Source organism: Seriola aureovittata, chromosome 18 (genome assembly GCF_021018895.1).
Source record: "Seriola aureovittata isolate HTS-2021-v1 ecotype China chromosome 18, ASM2101889v1, whole genome shotgun sequence".
In the NCBI taxonomy this organism is placed as follows: Eukaryota; Metazoa; Chordata; class Actinopteri; order Carangiformes; family Carangidae; genus Seriola; species Seriola aureovittata.
Genome location: NC_079381.1, coordinates 14020970 through 14037861, shown reverse-complemented (window position 1 = coordinate 14037861; position 16892 = coordinate 14020970). Strand labels below are relative to the sequence as shown.

General features: G+C 40.6%; 1 protein-coding gene and 1 long non-coding RNA gene across 5 annotated transcripts in view; one reads left to right on the top strand and one right to left on the bottom strand.

Moving 5' to 3' along the window:
• The window catches only part of LOC130186906 (uncharacterized), a 137065-nt gene extending 136472 nt beyond the window's left edge, over nt 1-593 (bottom strand). For all 3 annotated transcript variants that reach the window (XR_008830357.1, XR_008830358.1, XR_008830359.1), the window contains exon 1: nt 470-593. This is a non-coding gene — a long non-coding RNA (uncharacterized LOC130186906). The remainder of the gene's footprint in view (nt 1-469) is intronic.
• On the top strand, nt 129-9602 carry tbx3a (T-box transcription factor 3a). Of its 2 annotated transcripts, none has more exons than XM_056404234.1 (7): nt 129-1252; nt 2398-2665; nt 3225-3371; nt 4442-4518; nt 5073-5230; nt 5899-6542; nt 7659-9602. In XM_056404234.1, the coding sequence occupies exons 1-7, from the start codon at nt 861-863 to the stop codon at nt 8103-8105; spliced, it is 2133 nt and encodes a 710-aa protein (XP_056260209.1). In that variant the 5' UTR covers nt 129-860; the 3' UTR covers nt 8106-9602. The 2 variants fall into 2 exon arrangements, with proteins under 2 accessions (XP_056260209.1, XP_056260207.1); XM_056404232.1 differs by having other exon boundaries at nt 2398-2680.
• The last annotated feature ends 7290 nt before the right edge of the window (nt 9603-16892 follow it).

Genomic DNA, 16892 nt, shown 5'->3' with positions numbered 1-16892 from the left:
ACGCCCCCGCAGCCACACAATTGGTCCGAAAGCGTCAAAGAGCCAATCAAACGGAGCGCTGCTACTCGTAACATGCGGCACATCCATACTGTATGAAGCCCTATGGGCCACAGAGGCGCTAGGAAAATCACGGAGCTGGGACCTTACCACCTCTCTCTCTCTCTCCCTTTCTCCCTCTCTCTCTCTCTCTCTGGCCGTCAGCGGACTCCTTTCTCTGCACACGTCTTTCTCTGAAATGTGTGTGTGCGCGAAAGAGAGAGGAGGAATAAAGTGTGTGTGTGCGTGTGAGGGTGCATGTCCGGAGCAAGTAAAGGCAGGGGGATTATTCGGCGCTATCGAAATATTTCAACACGTCGCTCTCGCTGCAGGACTGAAGCCAATAAGAAGGAACGCATTTTAACAGGAATGCCGATATTGTAAACAGCAAGCAGAAGAGAAAGAATGCGCTGCAGTCAATTAAGTGACTCACCCGAGTTGGTTTAATTCGACTAATGTCCGCAAGCCAGCGAGACACAGAGAGGTGTCCGATGCGCGTCAACTTCTGAAGAAAATCGCTCTCGCAGCACTCCTGAAGATTAATGGAGAACGTTTTCACATTTCCCTGTGCAGAGTTTTGATCTAAATTCAGCAAAGGACTGTAGAGATTCCCCAGTGCCCCGTGAAAGAAAAGTGGATGCTTATTTCTACAGAGTTGAAAGAGGAATTTCCAAAGCTTTCCAACTTCAGATTTACTTTTTCTTCCTCTTTTTTTTTTATTTTTATTTTGTCTTCATTTGCTCCTCTCGTGCGCAGGCTTCACTGTTGTTAAAATTATTGTTTCACATCCAAACCAGTCGTCTACATTTATTGCCTGCACTTGGATGAACTTCCTGATGAGAGATCCAGTCATACAGGGATCAAGTATGGCATATCATCCGTTTATACCTCACCGGGGTCCGGAATTTGCCATGAGTGCAATGCTGGGTCACCAGCCTCCTTTCTTCCCGGCGCTGGCTCTCCCTCCCAGCGGCTCCCTCTCTCTGCCAGGCGCCCTGGGAAAGCCGATCATGGACCAGCTAATGGGAGCCGCGGAGACCGGCCTCCACTTCTCCTCACTGGGGCATCAAGCTGCGGCCGCCCACCTCAGGCCTCTCAAGACTCTGGAGCCTGAGGAGGAGGTGGAGGACGACCCCAAAGTTCACCTGGAAGCCAAGGAGCTTTGGGAACTCTTCCACAAGAGAGGCACCGAGATGGTGATCACAAAATCCGGAAGGTGAAATAGATTTTTGTTGTGTGTTCATCCCAAAAATATAATATTTCATCCAATAAGGAGAAGCCTGTTGTTCATATGGATAGATACATAGTCATTTATTTACACACACGCCACTTGGACATAGCTGTATCGCTGTAGTTCATCTGGATAACATCTTTATTTCCTGTAACGCTCTCGAGCCTTGCTCTTAGTTTAATTTGAATGAGTTGAACTTCCACTGCAGCATAATTGTCCAACAACTGTTACGCATGTGTGAATTTTATTGCACGATGATATGCCTGCACTGCAACATAAAAACATGTCCTAAAAATTGTCTGTAGCCCAGACATATATTTGTAGCTTGATAGAAAAAAAAAGAAAAGAAATTAGATTAGAGCTGGGAGTTCCTGTGTGTTCAGACAGGGCTGCAAAGTCAGAGCACAGACACGGTCTGTAATGATGGGAAATCAGTCGTTAGGTCTCCTATTATTTTGCAAAATAGATTTTCTTATTTTTTTTAAACGGATTAGATTTGTAGCTGCTGTGTTGTTAATATGAAGCCTCAAATTACAGCAGCACCTTCGTGGACCTCTATGCAAATTCCCAGATATACAAATGTGTCTTGCTGAGGCTTTGTTTGTTAATTTTCATGCCCGGTTTTGTCAGAACTTTACGTTTGACGGGTTAATCCATCTGAGAGTGTGGAGCTGTGACTAAATTATTTTCGTCATCACCACAGTGACAGTATACAAAGATGGCTGCTGTGTGTGTGTGTGTGTGTGTGTGTGTGTGTGTGTGTGTGTGTGTTAGTGTGTGTGTGTGTATATGTGTGTAGGCCTTCAAGGCATTAAATATCAAGACACCATGCATATAGCCTTAACATGTTGTCTTATATCCTAATTGAGGATGAGGCAGAGGAGGAAGACATTTCTATAGAGTTTACTCAAATTCTTCATACACTCTTCTTCGGCTGACTTATCTTCAGCAGATAAATGAAGAGCAGGCTATTGGCTGCATCAGTGAACTTATCAAAACGGATACAGCACGCTTTAAGACGAAAAATATATATTCATGCCTGTCTAAAAATGTTACAAATATTTTTTGTTGAACATTAGTTGTGTTGGCCACCAGCACCAGTGCTCATCGTTTGTTTTCCTCCGTCACAGGCGGATGTTTCCCCCGTTCAAAGTGAGGTGCACTGGTCTGGACAAGAAGGCCAAATACATTCTCTTGATGGATATAGTTGCAGCCGACGACTGCAGGTACAAATTTCATAACTCCCGCTGGATGGTGGCAGGGAAGGCCGACCCCGAAATGCCAAAGAGGATGTACATTCACCCGGACAGTCCGGCTACTGGTGAACAGTGGATGTCAAAAGTCGTCAATTTTCACAAACTCAAGCTGACAAACAACATCTCCGACAAGCATGGATTTGTAAGTTCAACTCATGTATGTCAATTTTCCTATTTATCAACTTTTTAATACACACACGTGTTAATCATTTTGGATGTGATTTTATGTGCAAATCATTTTATTTAAGCATAGGAAGTCCCATGAGATTGAAGATTTATTATTAAGATTTTTTTTTTTTAGGAAGACCTGATCAAGATAGAGTATTTAAAAAAGTATTTAAAAATTTCAATAGTCTTTCCTGGGATTTTGATTTTTTTTTAGAATTGAATATATTAAGCTATATTAGATTTCCCCTAGATCCAGCCTTAAAGTGTAAACGTTTTATTAAACTGATCCAAAAAAATAAAAAATAAATCCTCCACAAGATTTTTAAAATTACATTTTTTAAATACAGAATTATTTATTACATTTAATTCCTCCTATGATTTGCCTTGTGATGAATAATTCAAGTTAACATTTTAAGAAAATGCCTAATGTACGGGTGTATTCTCTTAACAACGATCACACAACACTCACTGTAACATAAATATTGCGCTAATATTTTTTTCCCTTCTTCTTCTTTTGTGGTTGTGTGTTTCAGACCATTCTTAACTCGATGCACAAATATCAGCCTCGGTTTCACATTGTGAGGGCCAACGACATTCTCAAACTCCCGTACAGCACCTTCAGGACTTATGTTTTTCCTGAAACGGATTTCATTGCCGTGACCGCTTATCAAAATGACAAGGTAAGGACAATTACATGCCCACAGGCTTAACGATACATGTTCACTACTTTCTTTAAAAAAAAAAAAAAAAAAAAAAAATTACAACTTGTTGTGCCGATTGCCCTGTCAGACCCTTCTCCCCTCTCTGCCTTTCATGCTCTGCGCCATTTTGTTGTTATAAAATATGAAAGATGTCATATTTGTTTGAGCCTGTGTGAGTGGTGTATCATAGTGTGTGTGAGTGTGTGTGTTTGAGGGGGTGTGGGGGGGGGGTGGCGAGTGGGTGCCATATTCACCAGCCTGTGGTATGAAATTAATAATTCTGAGGAATGTTATACAGGTTATATTTAATCACGTGGAAAGGATTTGGCACAGATCCAGACTCTCGCTCTCCCTTACTCTCTCTCTTTCTCTGTGTGTGTGCACGTGTGTGTGTGTGTGTGTGTGTGTGTGTGTGTGTGTGTGTGTGTTGTGTGTGTGTGTGTGTGTGTGTGTGTGTGTGTGTGTGTGTGTGTAAAGCTAAAAGGGTTAGGGGTTGAGAAATGAGAAAAAGAAGAGGGGCAACATTGTGCGGTTGAGTGGAGAAAAAGAAAAAAGGAGGGGGGGTGTGTCAGACTGCGCTGCATGGTAACATTTTATTCTCTGTAAGACATAAAAATAATGAAAATCATCTTCTCAGCTCTTTGATATCGTTGGGAAACGATGGCACCACCACCACCACCACCACCCCCTCCTCCCCTGTGCAGTGGTAAGACTGCCGGAGAGGAAGTGGTGTGGGAGTAACGTTTATCCGAAAAAGAAAAAAGAAAAGAAAGAAAACGCAGCATATTTCACTCTCATGGAAAAAAAATCGTGCCAAAACGAGGCCGCGTGCGCTCTCTGTGTTCCTGTGTTCTTTATATGTTAAACCATGTTACTGCTGTAGCCTTATCCTCTTGAGACAGTGATACTGATGTAGTGGAAACTTGCAAAAACTAGTCCCAACTCTGGGGCTTTACCTGTAACTGCAGCAAAAAGACACACTGAATGAGAACTCTACAGGAAAGTGAAAATTTCATTTGTTAATATTTGCATTGTAATTTTCTTTTCAGATAACCCAGCTGAAAATTGACCATAATCCATTTGCCAAAGGATTCCGTGACACGGGCAATGGGAGACGGGAAAAGAGGTGAGATGGAGGGGAAAGTGCATTGCAAATAATAATAATATTAATATTAATAATAATAACAAATAAACTTCAGAGGTCTTGAGGGTTTTGAATGCGGATAGAGAGTGATCATGGTGGATTAACCAGCAGGGAGCCTGGATCTAATCAGTTTCTAATCAAATACTGTAATAGGCTGGAGTTCACTGTAATAGCCTAGTACTTATGGTATATGAAACAGCTTTCATTTGACTTTATGATCAGTAATTTAAATTACACATTTTGCCAGAACCTTAACTTTTTTTTTTTTTTAAATGTCATTACGCTTGGTAAATGGATAATGTGACATGCCAAGATAGATACAGATATATGGGCCTGCTAAAGCAATGGCACTGTAATGGATTTCATATCCTCACCCGCCGCATAGGTGAGTCAGTCCTGCAGTCAGGGGCTTTCACCGTTTCAGCTCTCCAGCCTAAATAAGCTTCCGCACCATTCATCCTAGCTGTAGCTAGATATTGTTTTCTGACCCGAGAGCTGTGGCCACCACCTATAATAACCTGAGTACTCCCGCACAGGAAACAGCTGGCTCTGCAATCCATGCGTTCATACGAGGAGCAGCAGAAAAAGGAGAACGGGGCTTCAGACGACTCCTCTGGAGAGCAGGCTTCCTTTAAGTGCTTCGGCCAGGCCTCGTCCCCTGCCGTGTCTACCGTGGGCCCCCCACACCTGAAAGGTAGGCTGACGGACCCCACAGTCAGTCACACAAGCCGTGTGTGTGTGTGTGTGTGTGTGTGTGTGTGTGTGTGTGTGTGTAGAGGTCGTAAAATTTCTATTGTGGCAAGTATTTTTACGAGGCAGCCTATGTGTAATGTGCAGAATGAAAGGAACGTTTATGAATGTAAAGTAGTTGCAGCCAATGAACAGCTTTTAATATTAGCTGATCACTCTTCTTCAGTCCATGCACAGTGGGGGAAATTGATAGAGCAGTCATTTGCATTGACTGTCTTATGGACATTAAATAAAACACCACGGAAAATGAATATGCCTAGTGATGAGACGATTATCTGTCCATAAGCTAAATATCAGTCTGCTTCAATTCATTTTAGGGAAAAACCCTACACAAAAATTAATTAAAAAAAAAAAAAAAAAAACTACTGCCATGTGTTAATGTGTACGCTCCCAAGTAGAACTGGAAACAATGGGAAATAAACGTTATAGGCTGGACGTTTTATTTTTTTGACCCAGTTCATGCCAGTCACCAAAGAGCGCCCTGCAGGTCTATTTCTTCTTCCACCTTTGGGAGTCAACTGCAACATGGCTGATAAAGGGAGTTATTGTTTTCATGATTCACCAATGTGCAGAAAGACAACTGATATTCTCCTCCTCCTCCTACTTGTGCAGATTTCTGCGATAGCGATGAGGACAGCGACGATGAGAGCAAAGATGGACACATCAAAGATGGTCCGGACTCCAGCAAGATTTCCACGACCACGGAGGACGGAAAGGATCATGAGGCGAGCCCAGCTAAGGGGCATCCCTTTAGTAACAGTGACTCTACCAGCAGGATCCGCGACAGCGGCCCTAGGACTGAGAAAAGCCAGGCAGACTCGCGGCAGAGCCCAATCACCGTCATCTCCAGCACCACCCGCTCTGGAGAAGACGTCAAGAGCCCGAGCCTGGACCAGCCCAAAACGGACGAGTGCAGGTCAATAAGCAAGGACAGTTTCATGCCTTTGACTGTTCAGACTGACAGCGCGCACATAGGCCACAGCCACTTGCATAATTTTGGATTTCCAACAGGTCTAACAGGACAACAGTTTTTCAATCACTTAGGGAGCGCGCATCCGTTTCTCTTGCACCCCAGTCAGTTCAACATGGGAGGTGCATTCTCAAACATGGCCGCGGGCATGGGACCCCTATTGGCAGCTGTGTCCGCGGGAGGGGTGAACACCATGGACACAACTAGCATGGCATCATCACCGCAAAGCTTGACGGGAGCACCAGGCCTGCCCTTTCATCTGCAGCAACATGTCTTGGCATCACAGGTAAAACCTGTTTTCTTGGGTTTAGGCCTACACGCAGCTTTGCGTAGAGCACGTTGGGTTATTGAGCAGACTGAGTGGAGGCCTATATGCCAGATTTAGTAGGTCTATGTCTGATGTAGAAATGCCTTTATTTGTCTCCCCATCTCCTTTATTTGTGTTTTTTAAACATAAGTGTGAGAAAGAAAGAGAGAGTGTGCGTTTGTTTATTTTGTGTTACTGCCAAATGGGCCAGCATTCAGAGTGAAGTTGGACAGCAACATTTTTGGCTGACTAAGCTATTAGAGAACGCGTTATGTTACCTTTCTCTTCCACCCTGGCATTGTTGTTACAGATATTAGCCTGACGAACACTCGTTAAGGAAAACAGACAGACAGACAGACAGAGACCACCTTGCAAACAGCTCGAGGTGTCAGGCAGCCTTTTTGATTTGAGCTCATTAAGTGCGTTTCAGAGCCACAATGGCGAGTATTAAAATGCCTCATTGGCTCAGAGAGGGAAACAACATTATGTTTTAATAGACAACAAATTTGTCTTTTTCCATTTATTGTAAAAACAAGTGTTACAGCTGCAGCGTCTCTTGTTTGATTGCAGCATATTAGGAATTTTTATTTGCATTGCAAATTCTTGAACAAGCACCAAAGCTGTTTACATGCCGGGTGGTAAAGTTTTGCAGCAGAATATTTTGTTAGGACCAGATTAGTGGGGGTGTGTGTGTGTGGGGGGGGGGGGGGGTGGAGGGGTGGAGGTGGATAAAAACCTGTGTGAATAGAAGCATTTGAAGAAACGACAGACTGAGACTGTATTGCCCAAGTGTCAGACAGTGCCTTTAGCTTTGTAACGATGCATTACTAACCCTATTATGTATGACAAAAATCTTTACTGAGGACAGTGAAAGTAAAGCACAAGGAATGCCTGAAGCATTTTGAGGCTTTTCACGCATTTGCTCCACCATGCAGGGGTTAGGTAGAACTGTTCATCACCATGCATAACCCCTATATTTCTCCCTTTCCTGTGCGTTTTTAATAGCACACCGAAGTGTCTGCAGCTGTGTGATAGCATTAGGTGCCTATAACGCCAGTCCTGTGGCTCACACTCAGCTTCTCCATTTCTCCACAGGGCATCGCCATGTCTCCGTTTGGCGGTTTGTTCCCCTATCCCTACACGTACATGGCAGCAGCCGCGGCGGCCTCGTCCGCCGCTTCCTCGTCGGTGCACCGACACCCCTTCCTGAACGCAGTGCGCCCCCGACTCAGGTACAGCCCTTACTCCCTCCCCATGACGGTACCGGACAGCACCCTGCTCACCACCGCCATGCCCTCCATGGCCGGCAGCGGGAGCGAGCTGAAAGGGGACGGCATCGTCCCAGCCAGCCCAGTGTCTGCTGTCACCCTGGATTCCACATCGGAGGTGACCAGCCACTCGTCCACCATATCCTCCGGCTCGGTTTCCATGTCCCCAAAAACTTGCACGGAGAAGGACGCGGCCAACGAGCTGCAGAGCATCCAGCGCCTGGTCAGTGGACTGGACTCAAATCAGGACAGGCCACGGAGCGGGTCCCCCTAGGAGTTGTTTTTTTTCTTTTTTTTTCTTAAAAAAAACACAACACCTGCTTCTCGTTTCGTTGTTGTCATGAAAAGTGAAGTGTTGAGGAAGACATTAACAGTAGGAAGATACTCTTGTAGATTCATGCAGGTTTTAAAAAGAGAAAAAAAACTACAAAAAAAAAAACCATGAACTGTTGGACGTTTTAGTTTCTGAAATGCACTTTGGTTAATACACATCTGATATGTATATGTTTTTCTTTATTTTTTCCTCTGTCTCTCTCTTTTTGTTAAATTAAACAACACTTTTATCCTGTCATTTGAATACCGTACAAGTATTGAAACTGAAAACGTTGGCATGGGTGTGACTTACAGATTTAGGAGAAGTTGCTGCTGTGTCCTGTCTCCTAACTTTATTGTACACGAGGAGAAATGTGTTTTAATATGCACTCTGAATTGATTTGACTTATTTGAATTCACTACCGTTTAATCTACCTTTAAAAAGAAAAAAAAAAAGACTGCTGTATTTTTTTGTTCTACACTATCAATTGATAGATCGGCCAAATGTTGCATGCCCCCCTAAAACCCCAACGAATGTTATTTTAAACACTAAAAATTGAAACTTAAAGTGTGGAAAATAATCTTGTTTTGAGTATAATTAACACACTCCCTTTAATTAGCTTACCTTTTTTTTTCTTTTTTTTCTTTTTTTTTTTTTTTAAAAAACAAAATTTGTTTATCTTCATGCCATTTTAAAATCAGAGTAGGACTGGTGCTCTGGGACAGATCCATGGCCCAAGCATGCGCAATTTAGCCCAAATGTCCAACAGGCAAAGGGAAGCAGAAATTTCAAGTAAATACTAAAAAAAAAAAAAAAGAAAGGTAGTATTGATTATAGGTGTACATAGGGATATATAAAATATTTATGTAATTATTTCATATTGTTATTGCGTGTAAATACAACGGAGTAGTTTGTTTCTAGGGATCTGTTCTTAATTTATTGTCGATATACCTGTGTAAAGATAGTTTGTGGGCTATTATCCTTTTGTTGCCATCTACATTTATACCCCCCCCCTTCTTAAAATATGGACTTTATTCCTCCCCAAATATCCACCGATAGTTATTCACACTCATGTGCCATTGTATTTTCACTTGTTGTCCCCGTGTGTGAAGTGCTACTGTTTAAAACGAATGAAAAAGCGACAACGCACTGCACCAATGGCTTGAAAAAGATATTCTTTTTCTCTTTTCTTTTTTTTTATTTTCTTTTTTTTATTTTTAAGAAGAGCAAAAAGAGGTGTCGTTGAAGTGTGACAAAAGTGGACTATTTTTCTGGTGTTAATAAAAAAAAATAGGCCTATGTTGCGAACCTGATCATAAAAGTGCCGCATAATCGAAAAATATGAAGGTTTCTTTTGTGTTTCTTAAGTTGTCAGTGGGTTATGTTGTATTGGAGTTATGTCTAGTTTACAACATCAACATCGTGTTCTTGAAAGTTTCAATAAAATATTGAAATGCCCTTTCTTAGTGTGTGTCCCTCGCTTGATCCCCGTTATAGATGGGAGCTAATTCTGACGACAGAATCTGTCACTTTTACCATATTAAATGAGCTGATTTAAGGCTGACACTGAACGAGGCTAACCTTACATCTTGTAAAAAAAAAAAAAACCTCTGGCCAGCGTTGGCCACAGTTCCTGTTTGCCTGGAGGTGAGAGACGTCTCTTTGCCCACTTAGACCTGTACTCCACCTCAGTAAACTACGTGTCCACGCTGTGTTCAGAGAGTGAAAGACCCCAAAGGCCCTCTCCACCCCAGAGACCTATACCTGGGATTCCTACCTGGACAAGAGCCCACGCGCTATAGCTTATAACTGAGTGGTTCTTTTTTTGTTTGTTTTTTCAAATCATTTATTGGTCTCATTGGCGTCAGTTGCAAGGTAAGATACATCTCGTATAATAAGATAGAGATAGAAAAGATTAAAAATCCTGAAATTTATTGGAAGTTATATATATATATATATATATATTATATATATATATATATATATATATATATATATATATATATATATAAACTACATATGGAGGTAATGTGGCCAATATTTTTATTTGTTTTATTTTATGTGATTTTTTTTTTCTTCCAAATAGTAAGTTGGAGTCACCAAACGTGACAATTCCCCTCGTGCATCACGTTTTCGAAATCTGACCCCACGGACGGGCCTTCACCGTCCACTGAAGAGGTGCGTGCGTCTCCGCCGCCAGAGAGAAATCTGGAAAGGCTATGTCATCCCTTGATTACCCTCTCTATTGCACCTCGAGTCATGAGTTTATCAACACCATATCTTTATTTGTATATTGTCTGGTTAATGTGTAGCCGGCCTGGCGCTGGGGAGTAGGTGTAAACATGACACATGCTGTCTCAATTGCTCTGTCTTATTGCTCACCTGGCGCCTTCGATGGTTCATATCTTCCGTTTTATTGCACGGAAGGCGACAATGCGTCTGTAATCGGACCGAGATACGACGCCCCCAAGCGGTTACAGCGCCCGGTTTATTAACCGCACAGCCAAACAAAAGCAAAAGGACAAATCCTGGGTGAGAACTGCAGTGATGGAGACAGTCTGACGCGGTCACACAGCTACTGTAAATGATCCTCATGTGCTGCAGTTCAAAGCTAAATGAAGAAACGAGTCATGTGTCTGTTCCGTTCTGTTCAGGTAAAATAAAATAAAAACGGAAACACATCTGCATTAAAATCAGTGCGACTGCGCTTAATGGTCAGATCCCAGATAATGAGCCATATAGATTTCACTGATAGAAGTTATGAAATATGAATAAGAAGACAAAGAAGAAGAAACTCAATGATACCATTCAGTTAAGAACAAAATGCAACACGCGCATCCATTGTCATTTTGTTACAGCACCTGCTCTAACACGTTGCCACATATTTTTTCAGTGTATAGGTGACCAATTATGATATTATAGGCTATAACAATAAATCAAGGAAACAGTAAATTTGAAGACCTATAACCTACTACCTGCTGTCATAAAATCATCTGCGCACCTGCACGAGAGAGTGTCTGTTCATTACGGCCTGAACTTGCTACAGTTCTGTGTTTCTATTGGGTATTTATATTTGGGTTCCCCCCCCCCCCCCATAGTTTTGACCCTGTCCTCCACCATGCAGTCAGCAGGCGAGTCAGACCGAATTAAAGATCATCATTTTTATTTATTTTTTTGACAAAGCCTGCAGCCTCAATTAATAACTAGTTTGGTGATGGTTGTCAGTGTCTCCTGCATTGACCTAATACTCAGGAGAGTGGGGTTTTAAATGTTGGGTTGACCCGGTCTGTCTAACAGGATACTTTGACTCACTCGGGTGCATGGCACAGGTCAGACGCGCCATCTAGTGGCAGTGAACCATGAGCGAGCGGAGGAAAAAATACAAAACAAAAAAAACTTTGTTCCCCTCTTTCAAACTTCACTGTGGCCCGTTGCCGACTTTGAATTTGACTGGGTTAGTTATTTGTTGTAATTTTCTTAACGGATTCTGATATTCATCCGATGAAAAAGGGGGCAAATAACCATAACTCCCTTGTTATTTTGTGTACATTATAAAAAAAAAAAAAAAAAAAAAAAAAAAAAATTGTAGGCTATATTTAAAAAAGACATTTCAGCAGCAGTGTCATCATACTTCTTCAAAAAGTTTCAGTGTTTTGTGTCTAAATATGTTTTAAAACTATTCTATATACGTATGTTGAGTTAAAATATGAAGTCTATAAAATAATTACAATCAAACAGAATGAAACAGGAAATACTGACACTGGAGGAACAGGGGGAAAAATAATGCAGCTTAGAAAAAGTTCTAATTCAACAGAGAAGAAACTCAGTTGTCAACAGTTGTTCATAAACACTGATGGTAAACACTGTTTACAACATGCAACTTGTAGAGCACGACTTCTTATTGCTACCTTGATAAACAGTAATTGTTTTTTTAAAGTAGAGAGCAGACTGCATGGCAAACTGGCAGAAACAGAATCCATCACCAAAAGATCTATTTTATCCCAATCATATAACAATTGAACATTTAAGTTGAGTGAAGCTGAACGTATAAATACTTGCATCTAGCGTTAATGTTGCAGATGTTTTCTGCATCATCCAGTTGCATTCCAAGAATATGTTTCAACACGAGTTGAGAGGTTGTCGAGTAGATCACAGATTAAACTGCGGGCTGCAGGTGAGTCTATGTATGTGTAGCTTAGCCTCTATGGTTAGACGACAAATACAGCATTAAGTTTTTTATGTTATGAATGAAAAACTCTGCAGGTGTGTCAGTCCTCTTTTCAGAGCAGCAGCAGTCTGTTAACAATGTATTGCTCACTACATAATCAAACTGTGGTAAAGCCACAAAGCATGTTTATTATATTGCTGGTAGATTATTTTTTACTTACGCATAAGCATGACAAAACAGGGCGTCTGCTTTGATTTATGCACTTGCTTGCTGAGAACAACTTCCTGCTCTTTCAGACACACCCTTCCACAAGCATTTATAAGTAGACCTAAAAATAAATGCACACTTTTCATTGTTAGGAAAAAAAAAAAAAAGTGGCCCATACAATTTGTATTGTACGTTATCTGATCCAATTCTACAACATATTTAAAATAGTCCCACTGGTCTTTTTCTAAAATGATTAAACTGCTCTACTATAAATAATTAGCACAGTTTGCTCTGAGGGATACTTCACTACACTGTTTATTTCCTGTAGTTTACAAACATTACATGTGCACATTTGGTTTATTCATCTGAATGAACAGTTTTAACTTTAAAACAATCATCTCTGCTTTTTTCTGTTCCCATTAGTGACCACCTTCTGCGGCTCCAAGTAAAGAGACCATCTTTGAGTTCATGCACCTCAAAAAGGGCTGTGGGAGAAATGACTATGAACAACTGTATGAATTCTGCAATCTCATGCCATGCTAGAGGAAAAAAAAGGAAAGCTCTTGCAGACGATGCCAACCAAAAGAGGAAGAAATATCCAGACAGGCAGACAGGTCAAGAGTGGTCATGTTATTGGTTCTATTCATTTTCCTTTACATGGAGGCATCAGTGGATTTTATTTTTCTATCTGAATCATGTTTGTGCTGGAAGGTTATGTCCCAAAACCTTCAAGCAATGAAAATTATTCACCTAACTTATGTGATTAATTGTGGCAGCTTGTCCTTTCATGATCTGGCAGCACACTCTAGTGTCCAGACAACATCACTACAGAAAAAACTCTGTATTGAAACAAGTTTTTCAGGAGCTGAAATTGAGTTTGATTAAACAGGGACATCAGATTATTATTTGTCTGACACTGAACCAGAGGAGCAGTGATGTACTGGTGCCTGATTTATTAACATTTGTCTTTGTCTTTTTTTTTTTTCCTTTTTTCTTTTTTTGATCACCACTGTGAAAAGTTGGGATCACCTTACAAAAGACAGTGGAGGGTCACAGTTTATAACACATGCAGGTGTGGTGGGACAGCGCTTCACAGGTAGACAGGTCGAGTTCAAAGGTGTAACTGATTAAAGCTCATTTACTGTTGATATTATTAATATTTTAAAAAATAAATAAATAAAAGAAAAAGAATAAAAGAAAGAAAGAAAAAGTTACTGGGTCAAACTCACTGAAGTATGCATGCATATGCCAAACTCAAGATATTCTAAATTTAGCAGCAAGGTTTTAATTGTTATGGCAAATCCAAATTTACAAACTCATTTACTGACATTAAATAAAGGATGATTCACTTTAACACTTCTGTTATACATTTTTAGTATACTCACTATTTTGCACTATGATTATTGTGTCTCTGAACTGTGGTTTCACTTAAGAAGTTTCAATAAGCCACTATATTTTAATGTGCATATAAAAAAAATCTCTTAGAAATTAATTTGGTGAGGATTTGGGAGAAATTCAATCATTTCATTTGTAAGTGAGCTACAACTGAATCTGCAGACAACAGCAGCATTACACATGTTCATTTTTGATACTCTCTTTCCAAAACATTAAAAAAAGCCGACAATGACATCCAACAGTGCAGAACGATAACCGAGATGTATGAGATATTCAAGGTGTTCAGTGTGCACTTATGTAAGGTGTTGCCTGAAGAGAAAAAAAAAAGAAAAAAAAAAAAAAAACAGGACGGCCTGTGTGCCGGGACTTTACAGCAACATCAAACGGAGGGTGATAACGAAACTTGAGGGTTGTGGGATGAAAGCCTGATCTCTGCCTGTGTGATTGTTGGTTTTTAAAATGAAACAAGCCCAGGAGGAGCACGTCAGACTTTGGTGTTTTGAGAAGGTGCAGCTCAAAATATCACATCTGAGGCTAAAGTTACATTGTTCTGAGGCGTTTGCAGCTCACCGAAATGCCTACCTGTCAGTCAATGAAATGTTCCCCATTTCTGTTGCTGTCAGCCCTAATTCTACCCAGTCATAGTGAGCTGCCCTGCAGCTGTCGAGGTGTGCTATGGCTTGCTCAAGTACATGATAGCACAGGAGTCCCTTTGTCAAATCAGTAGTCTGCATCATGTTACAAAATGTAGTGGGTAACTTTCCCCCCCGCCCCAGCTGTGCCAAATGATATAATTTCTACTCAAAATTGGAATTACATGCAAAATTATTCGTCTGTAGTCTGTCCACAGATTTACTTTTTCATAATGGCACTTCATGGGTTCCGTGCAGCTCTCTCGGGCCGATTCATGTCATCCTTTTCTCGGAATAATTATCCTTCAGTCCTCAGTCCAAGGCTGCAAAAACACAGATGCTAATCAAGAAGTACTGCTTAAAACTGCCAAATATATATCAATACGCTTAGCAAAAGCCTGCTCTATATTGTCCATTGTCCCGCATTGCGTTTCACTCTGTTATGAACTCAAAGTATTTTCCACAACAAGGTTAATAAGGTTTCTAACCAGCTAACTCACTAGGATAAATACAGGCAGTTTTGTCTTTAGTGTCCACATTTAAAGCAACTGACTTACCCACCACTGATTTGATCAATATGATCACGTACCGTGAATATTCAAAACAGTCAGTTATGGTTTTAGTTAATTGCTTAATCTAAGTAATAAAATATGTAAACGTGACTTTCTGAGCAAACATCTGAGCATACACAATCTGAACAAAACACACAGCCTCATGACGTTTTGTTCGGATCCTTATCATACTGGAATTTTGATGTAGAAAATTTCCTGTAAGGACCTCCCAATGATTCACGGGTTCTGGAAAAGTGTTTAAGAAGAAATAGACAGTATTTTAGAAGTGGAAGTCCCCCTACACCCATTGTTTTTTGTATTTTTGTTACGTAGAGGGATGCATGACACAGATCAGAGTTTTATACTGCGGATGCCAATGATAACAGTGAATTAGAAAGATACAAAACCAGCAACCGTAACTCAGTGAGTGCAGAGACTGAAGCAGGTCTACATACTGGAACAAACGACTGCAAGTCTACAACTGAAAATGGACGATCTTATATAAAGCTGGACTCATGTGTAACTGAGTGAGGAGAGTTGTAGTAACAAAATTCTGGTATGGGGTGTCACTGAAAATGCCATTGTTATATTACTGGTATGCTGCAAATGCCTCCCTTTGAGAAATGTGTATTCTTCTGCTTATTTACTTTAATTATTATTATTTCAATTTTCTTTTTTTTTTTTTTTTTTAAAAAGGTACAAGGTCCTGTGTCAGAAAATGTATCGTTCTGTAAAATAACGGAAAGAATTAAATATAAACTTCCAAAGGAAATTCTTCTAAATATCTGATGGATCTGTCAGATGTGTAGTTAATTGTTAACCTGTTTTTTCTCCATTTACAGTGTGTAATAGAAACCAAACTAAAGCAATGAAGATCAAAGCAACTAACAAAACAATCCATTCCTCATATAAAAGAGGATCACGTCAGACTCTTTCCAATAAACTCTTCAAAAATAAAGTAATTTACGAACATGTTCTCGGGAAAAACGACCAACAAGAATATAAAGAAATGATTTAGAAATAATATAATTATGAAGGAGACAAACTTCTCCTCAATTCTATAAAGAACTTTTCAACAACATCATACACATGTTTACTTGACATTTGCAAACCCTAAAATCAGACTGCCAGATGTATAAGAAAAACCAGGGAACATGTGTGGCATGTCGCGTGAGGCACGTTACATTGTTTGAACATGCAAACCCACTGCTACTCCGTTGTCTTATGCTAAATGGGTTCTTTACATGCTTTTCACTCATTCGAGTTTCTTAAATAGCCGCCCAGCTCCAACCACAGAATCCCTCCTAGTAAGAGAAGACGTTTAATCTCAACCATCAGCTGGAAGTTTAAATGAGCTGTGGGGAATGGGAGAAGACGGCCAACTCTCCCTTCACAGGCCTAATAGTCTCCACCATCAGCGGCACTTCATACACAACCGCATGGCTGGCAGATTAGAAGGAAGGCTCACCGCAAACACACAGACAGACGCACGCACCAGCAGACCAGTGGATTCAAACTCATATTTACATGTGCCTCTATTCAAAGAATACAGATGCATTGCACAGATTATAATATATATATATATATATATATATATATACATACACACATACACACACACACACACACACACACACACACACACACACACACACATAGATACATTCACACATGGTGGTCTTCTTATGGGTAACGCAGCAACACACACAAACACATTTTTCTGCGTTTACTGTATTTGGATGTATAACAGCAGCTTTGGTCATTCTGTCTTTGTAAATTGATATCACATTTCCAG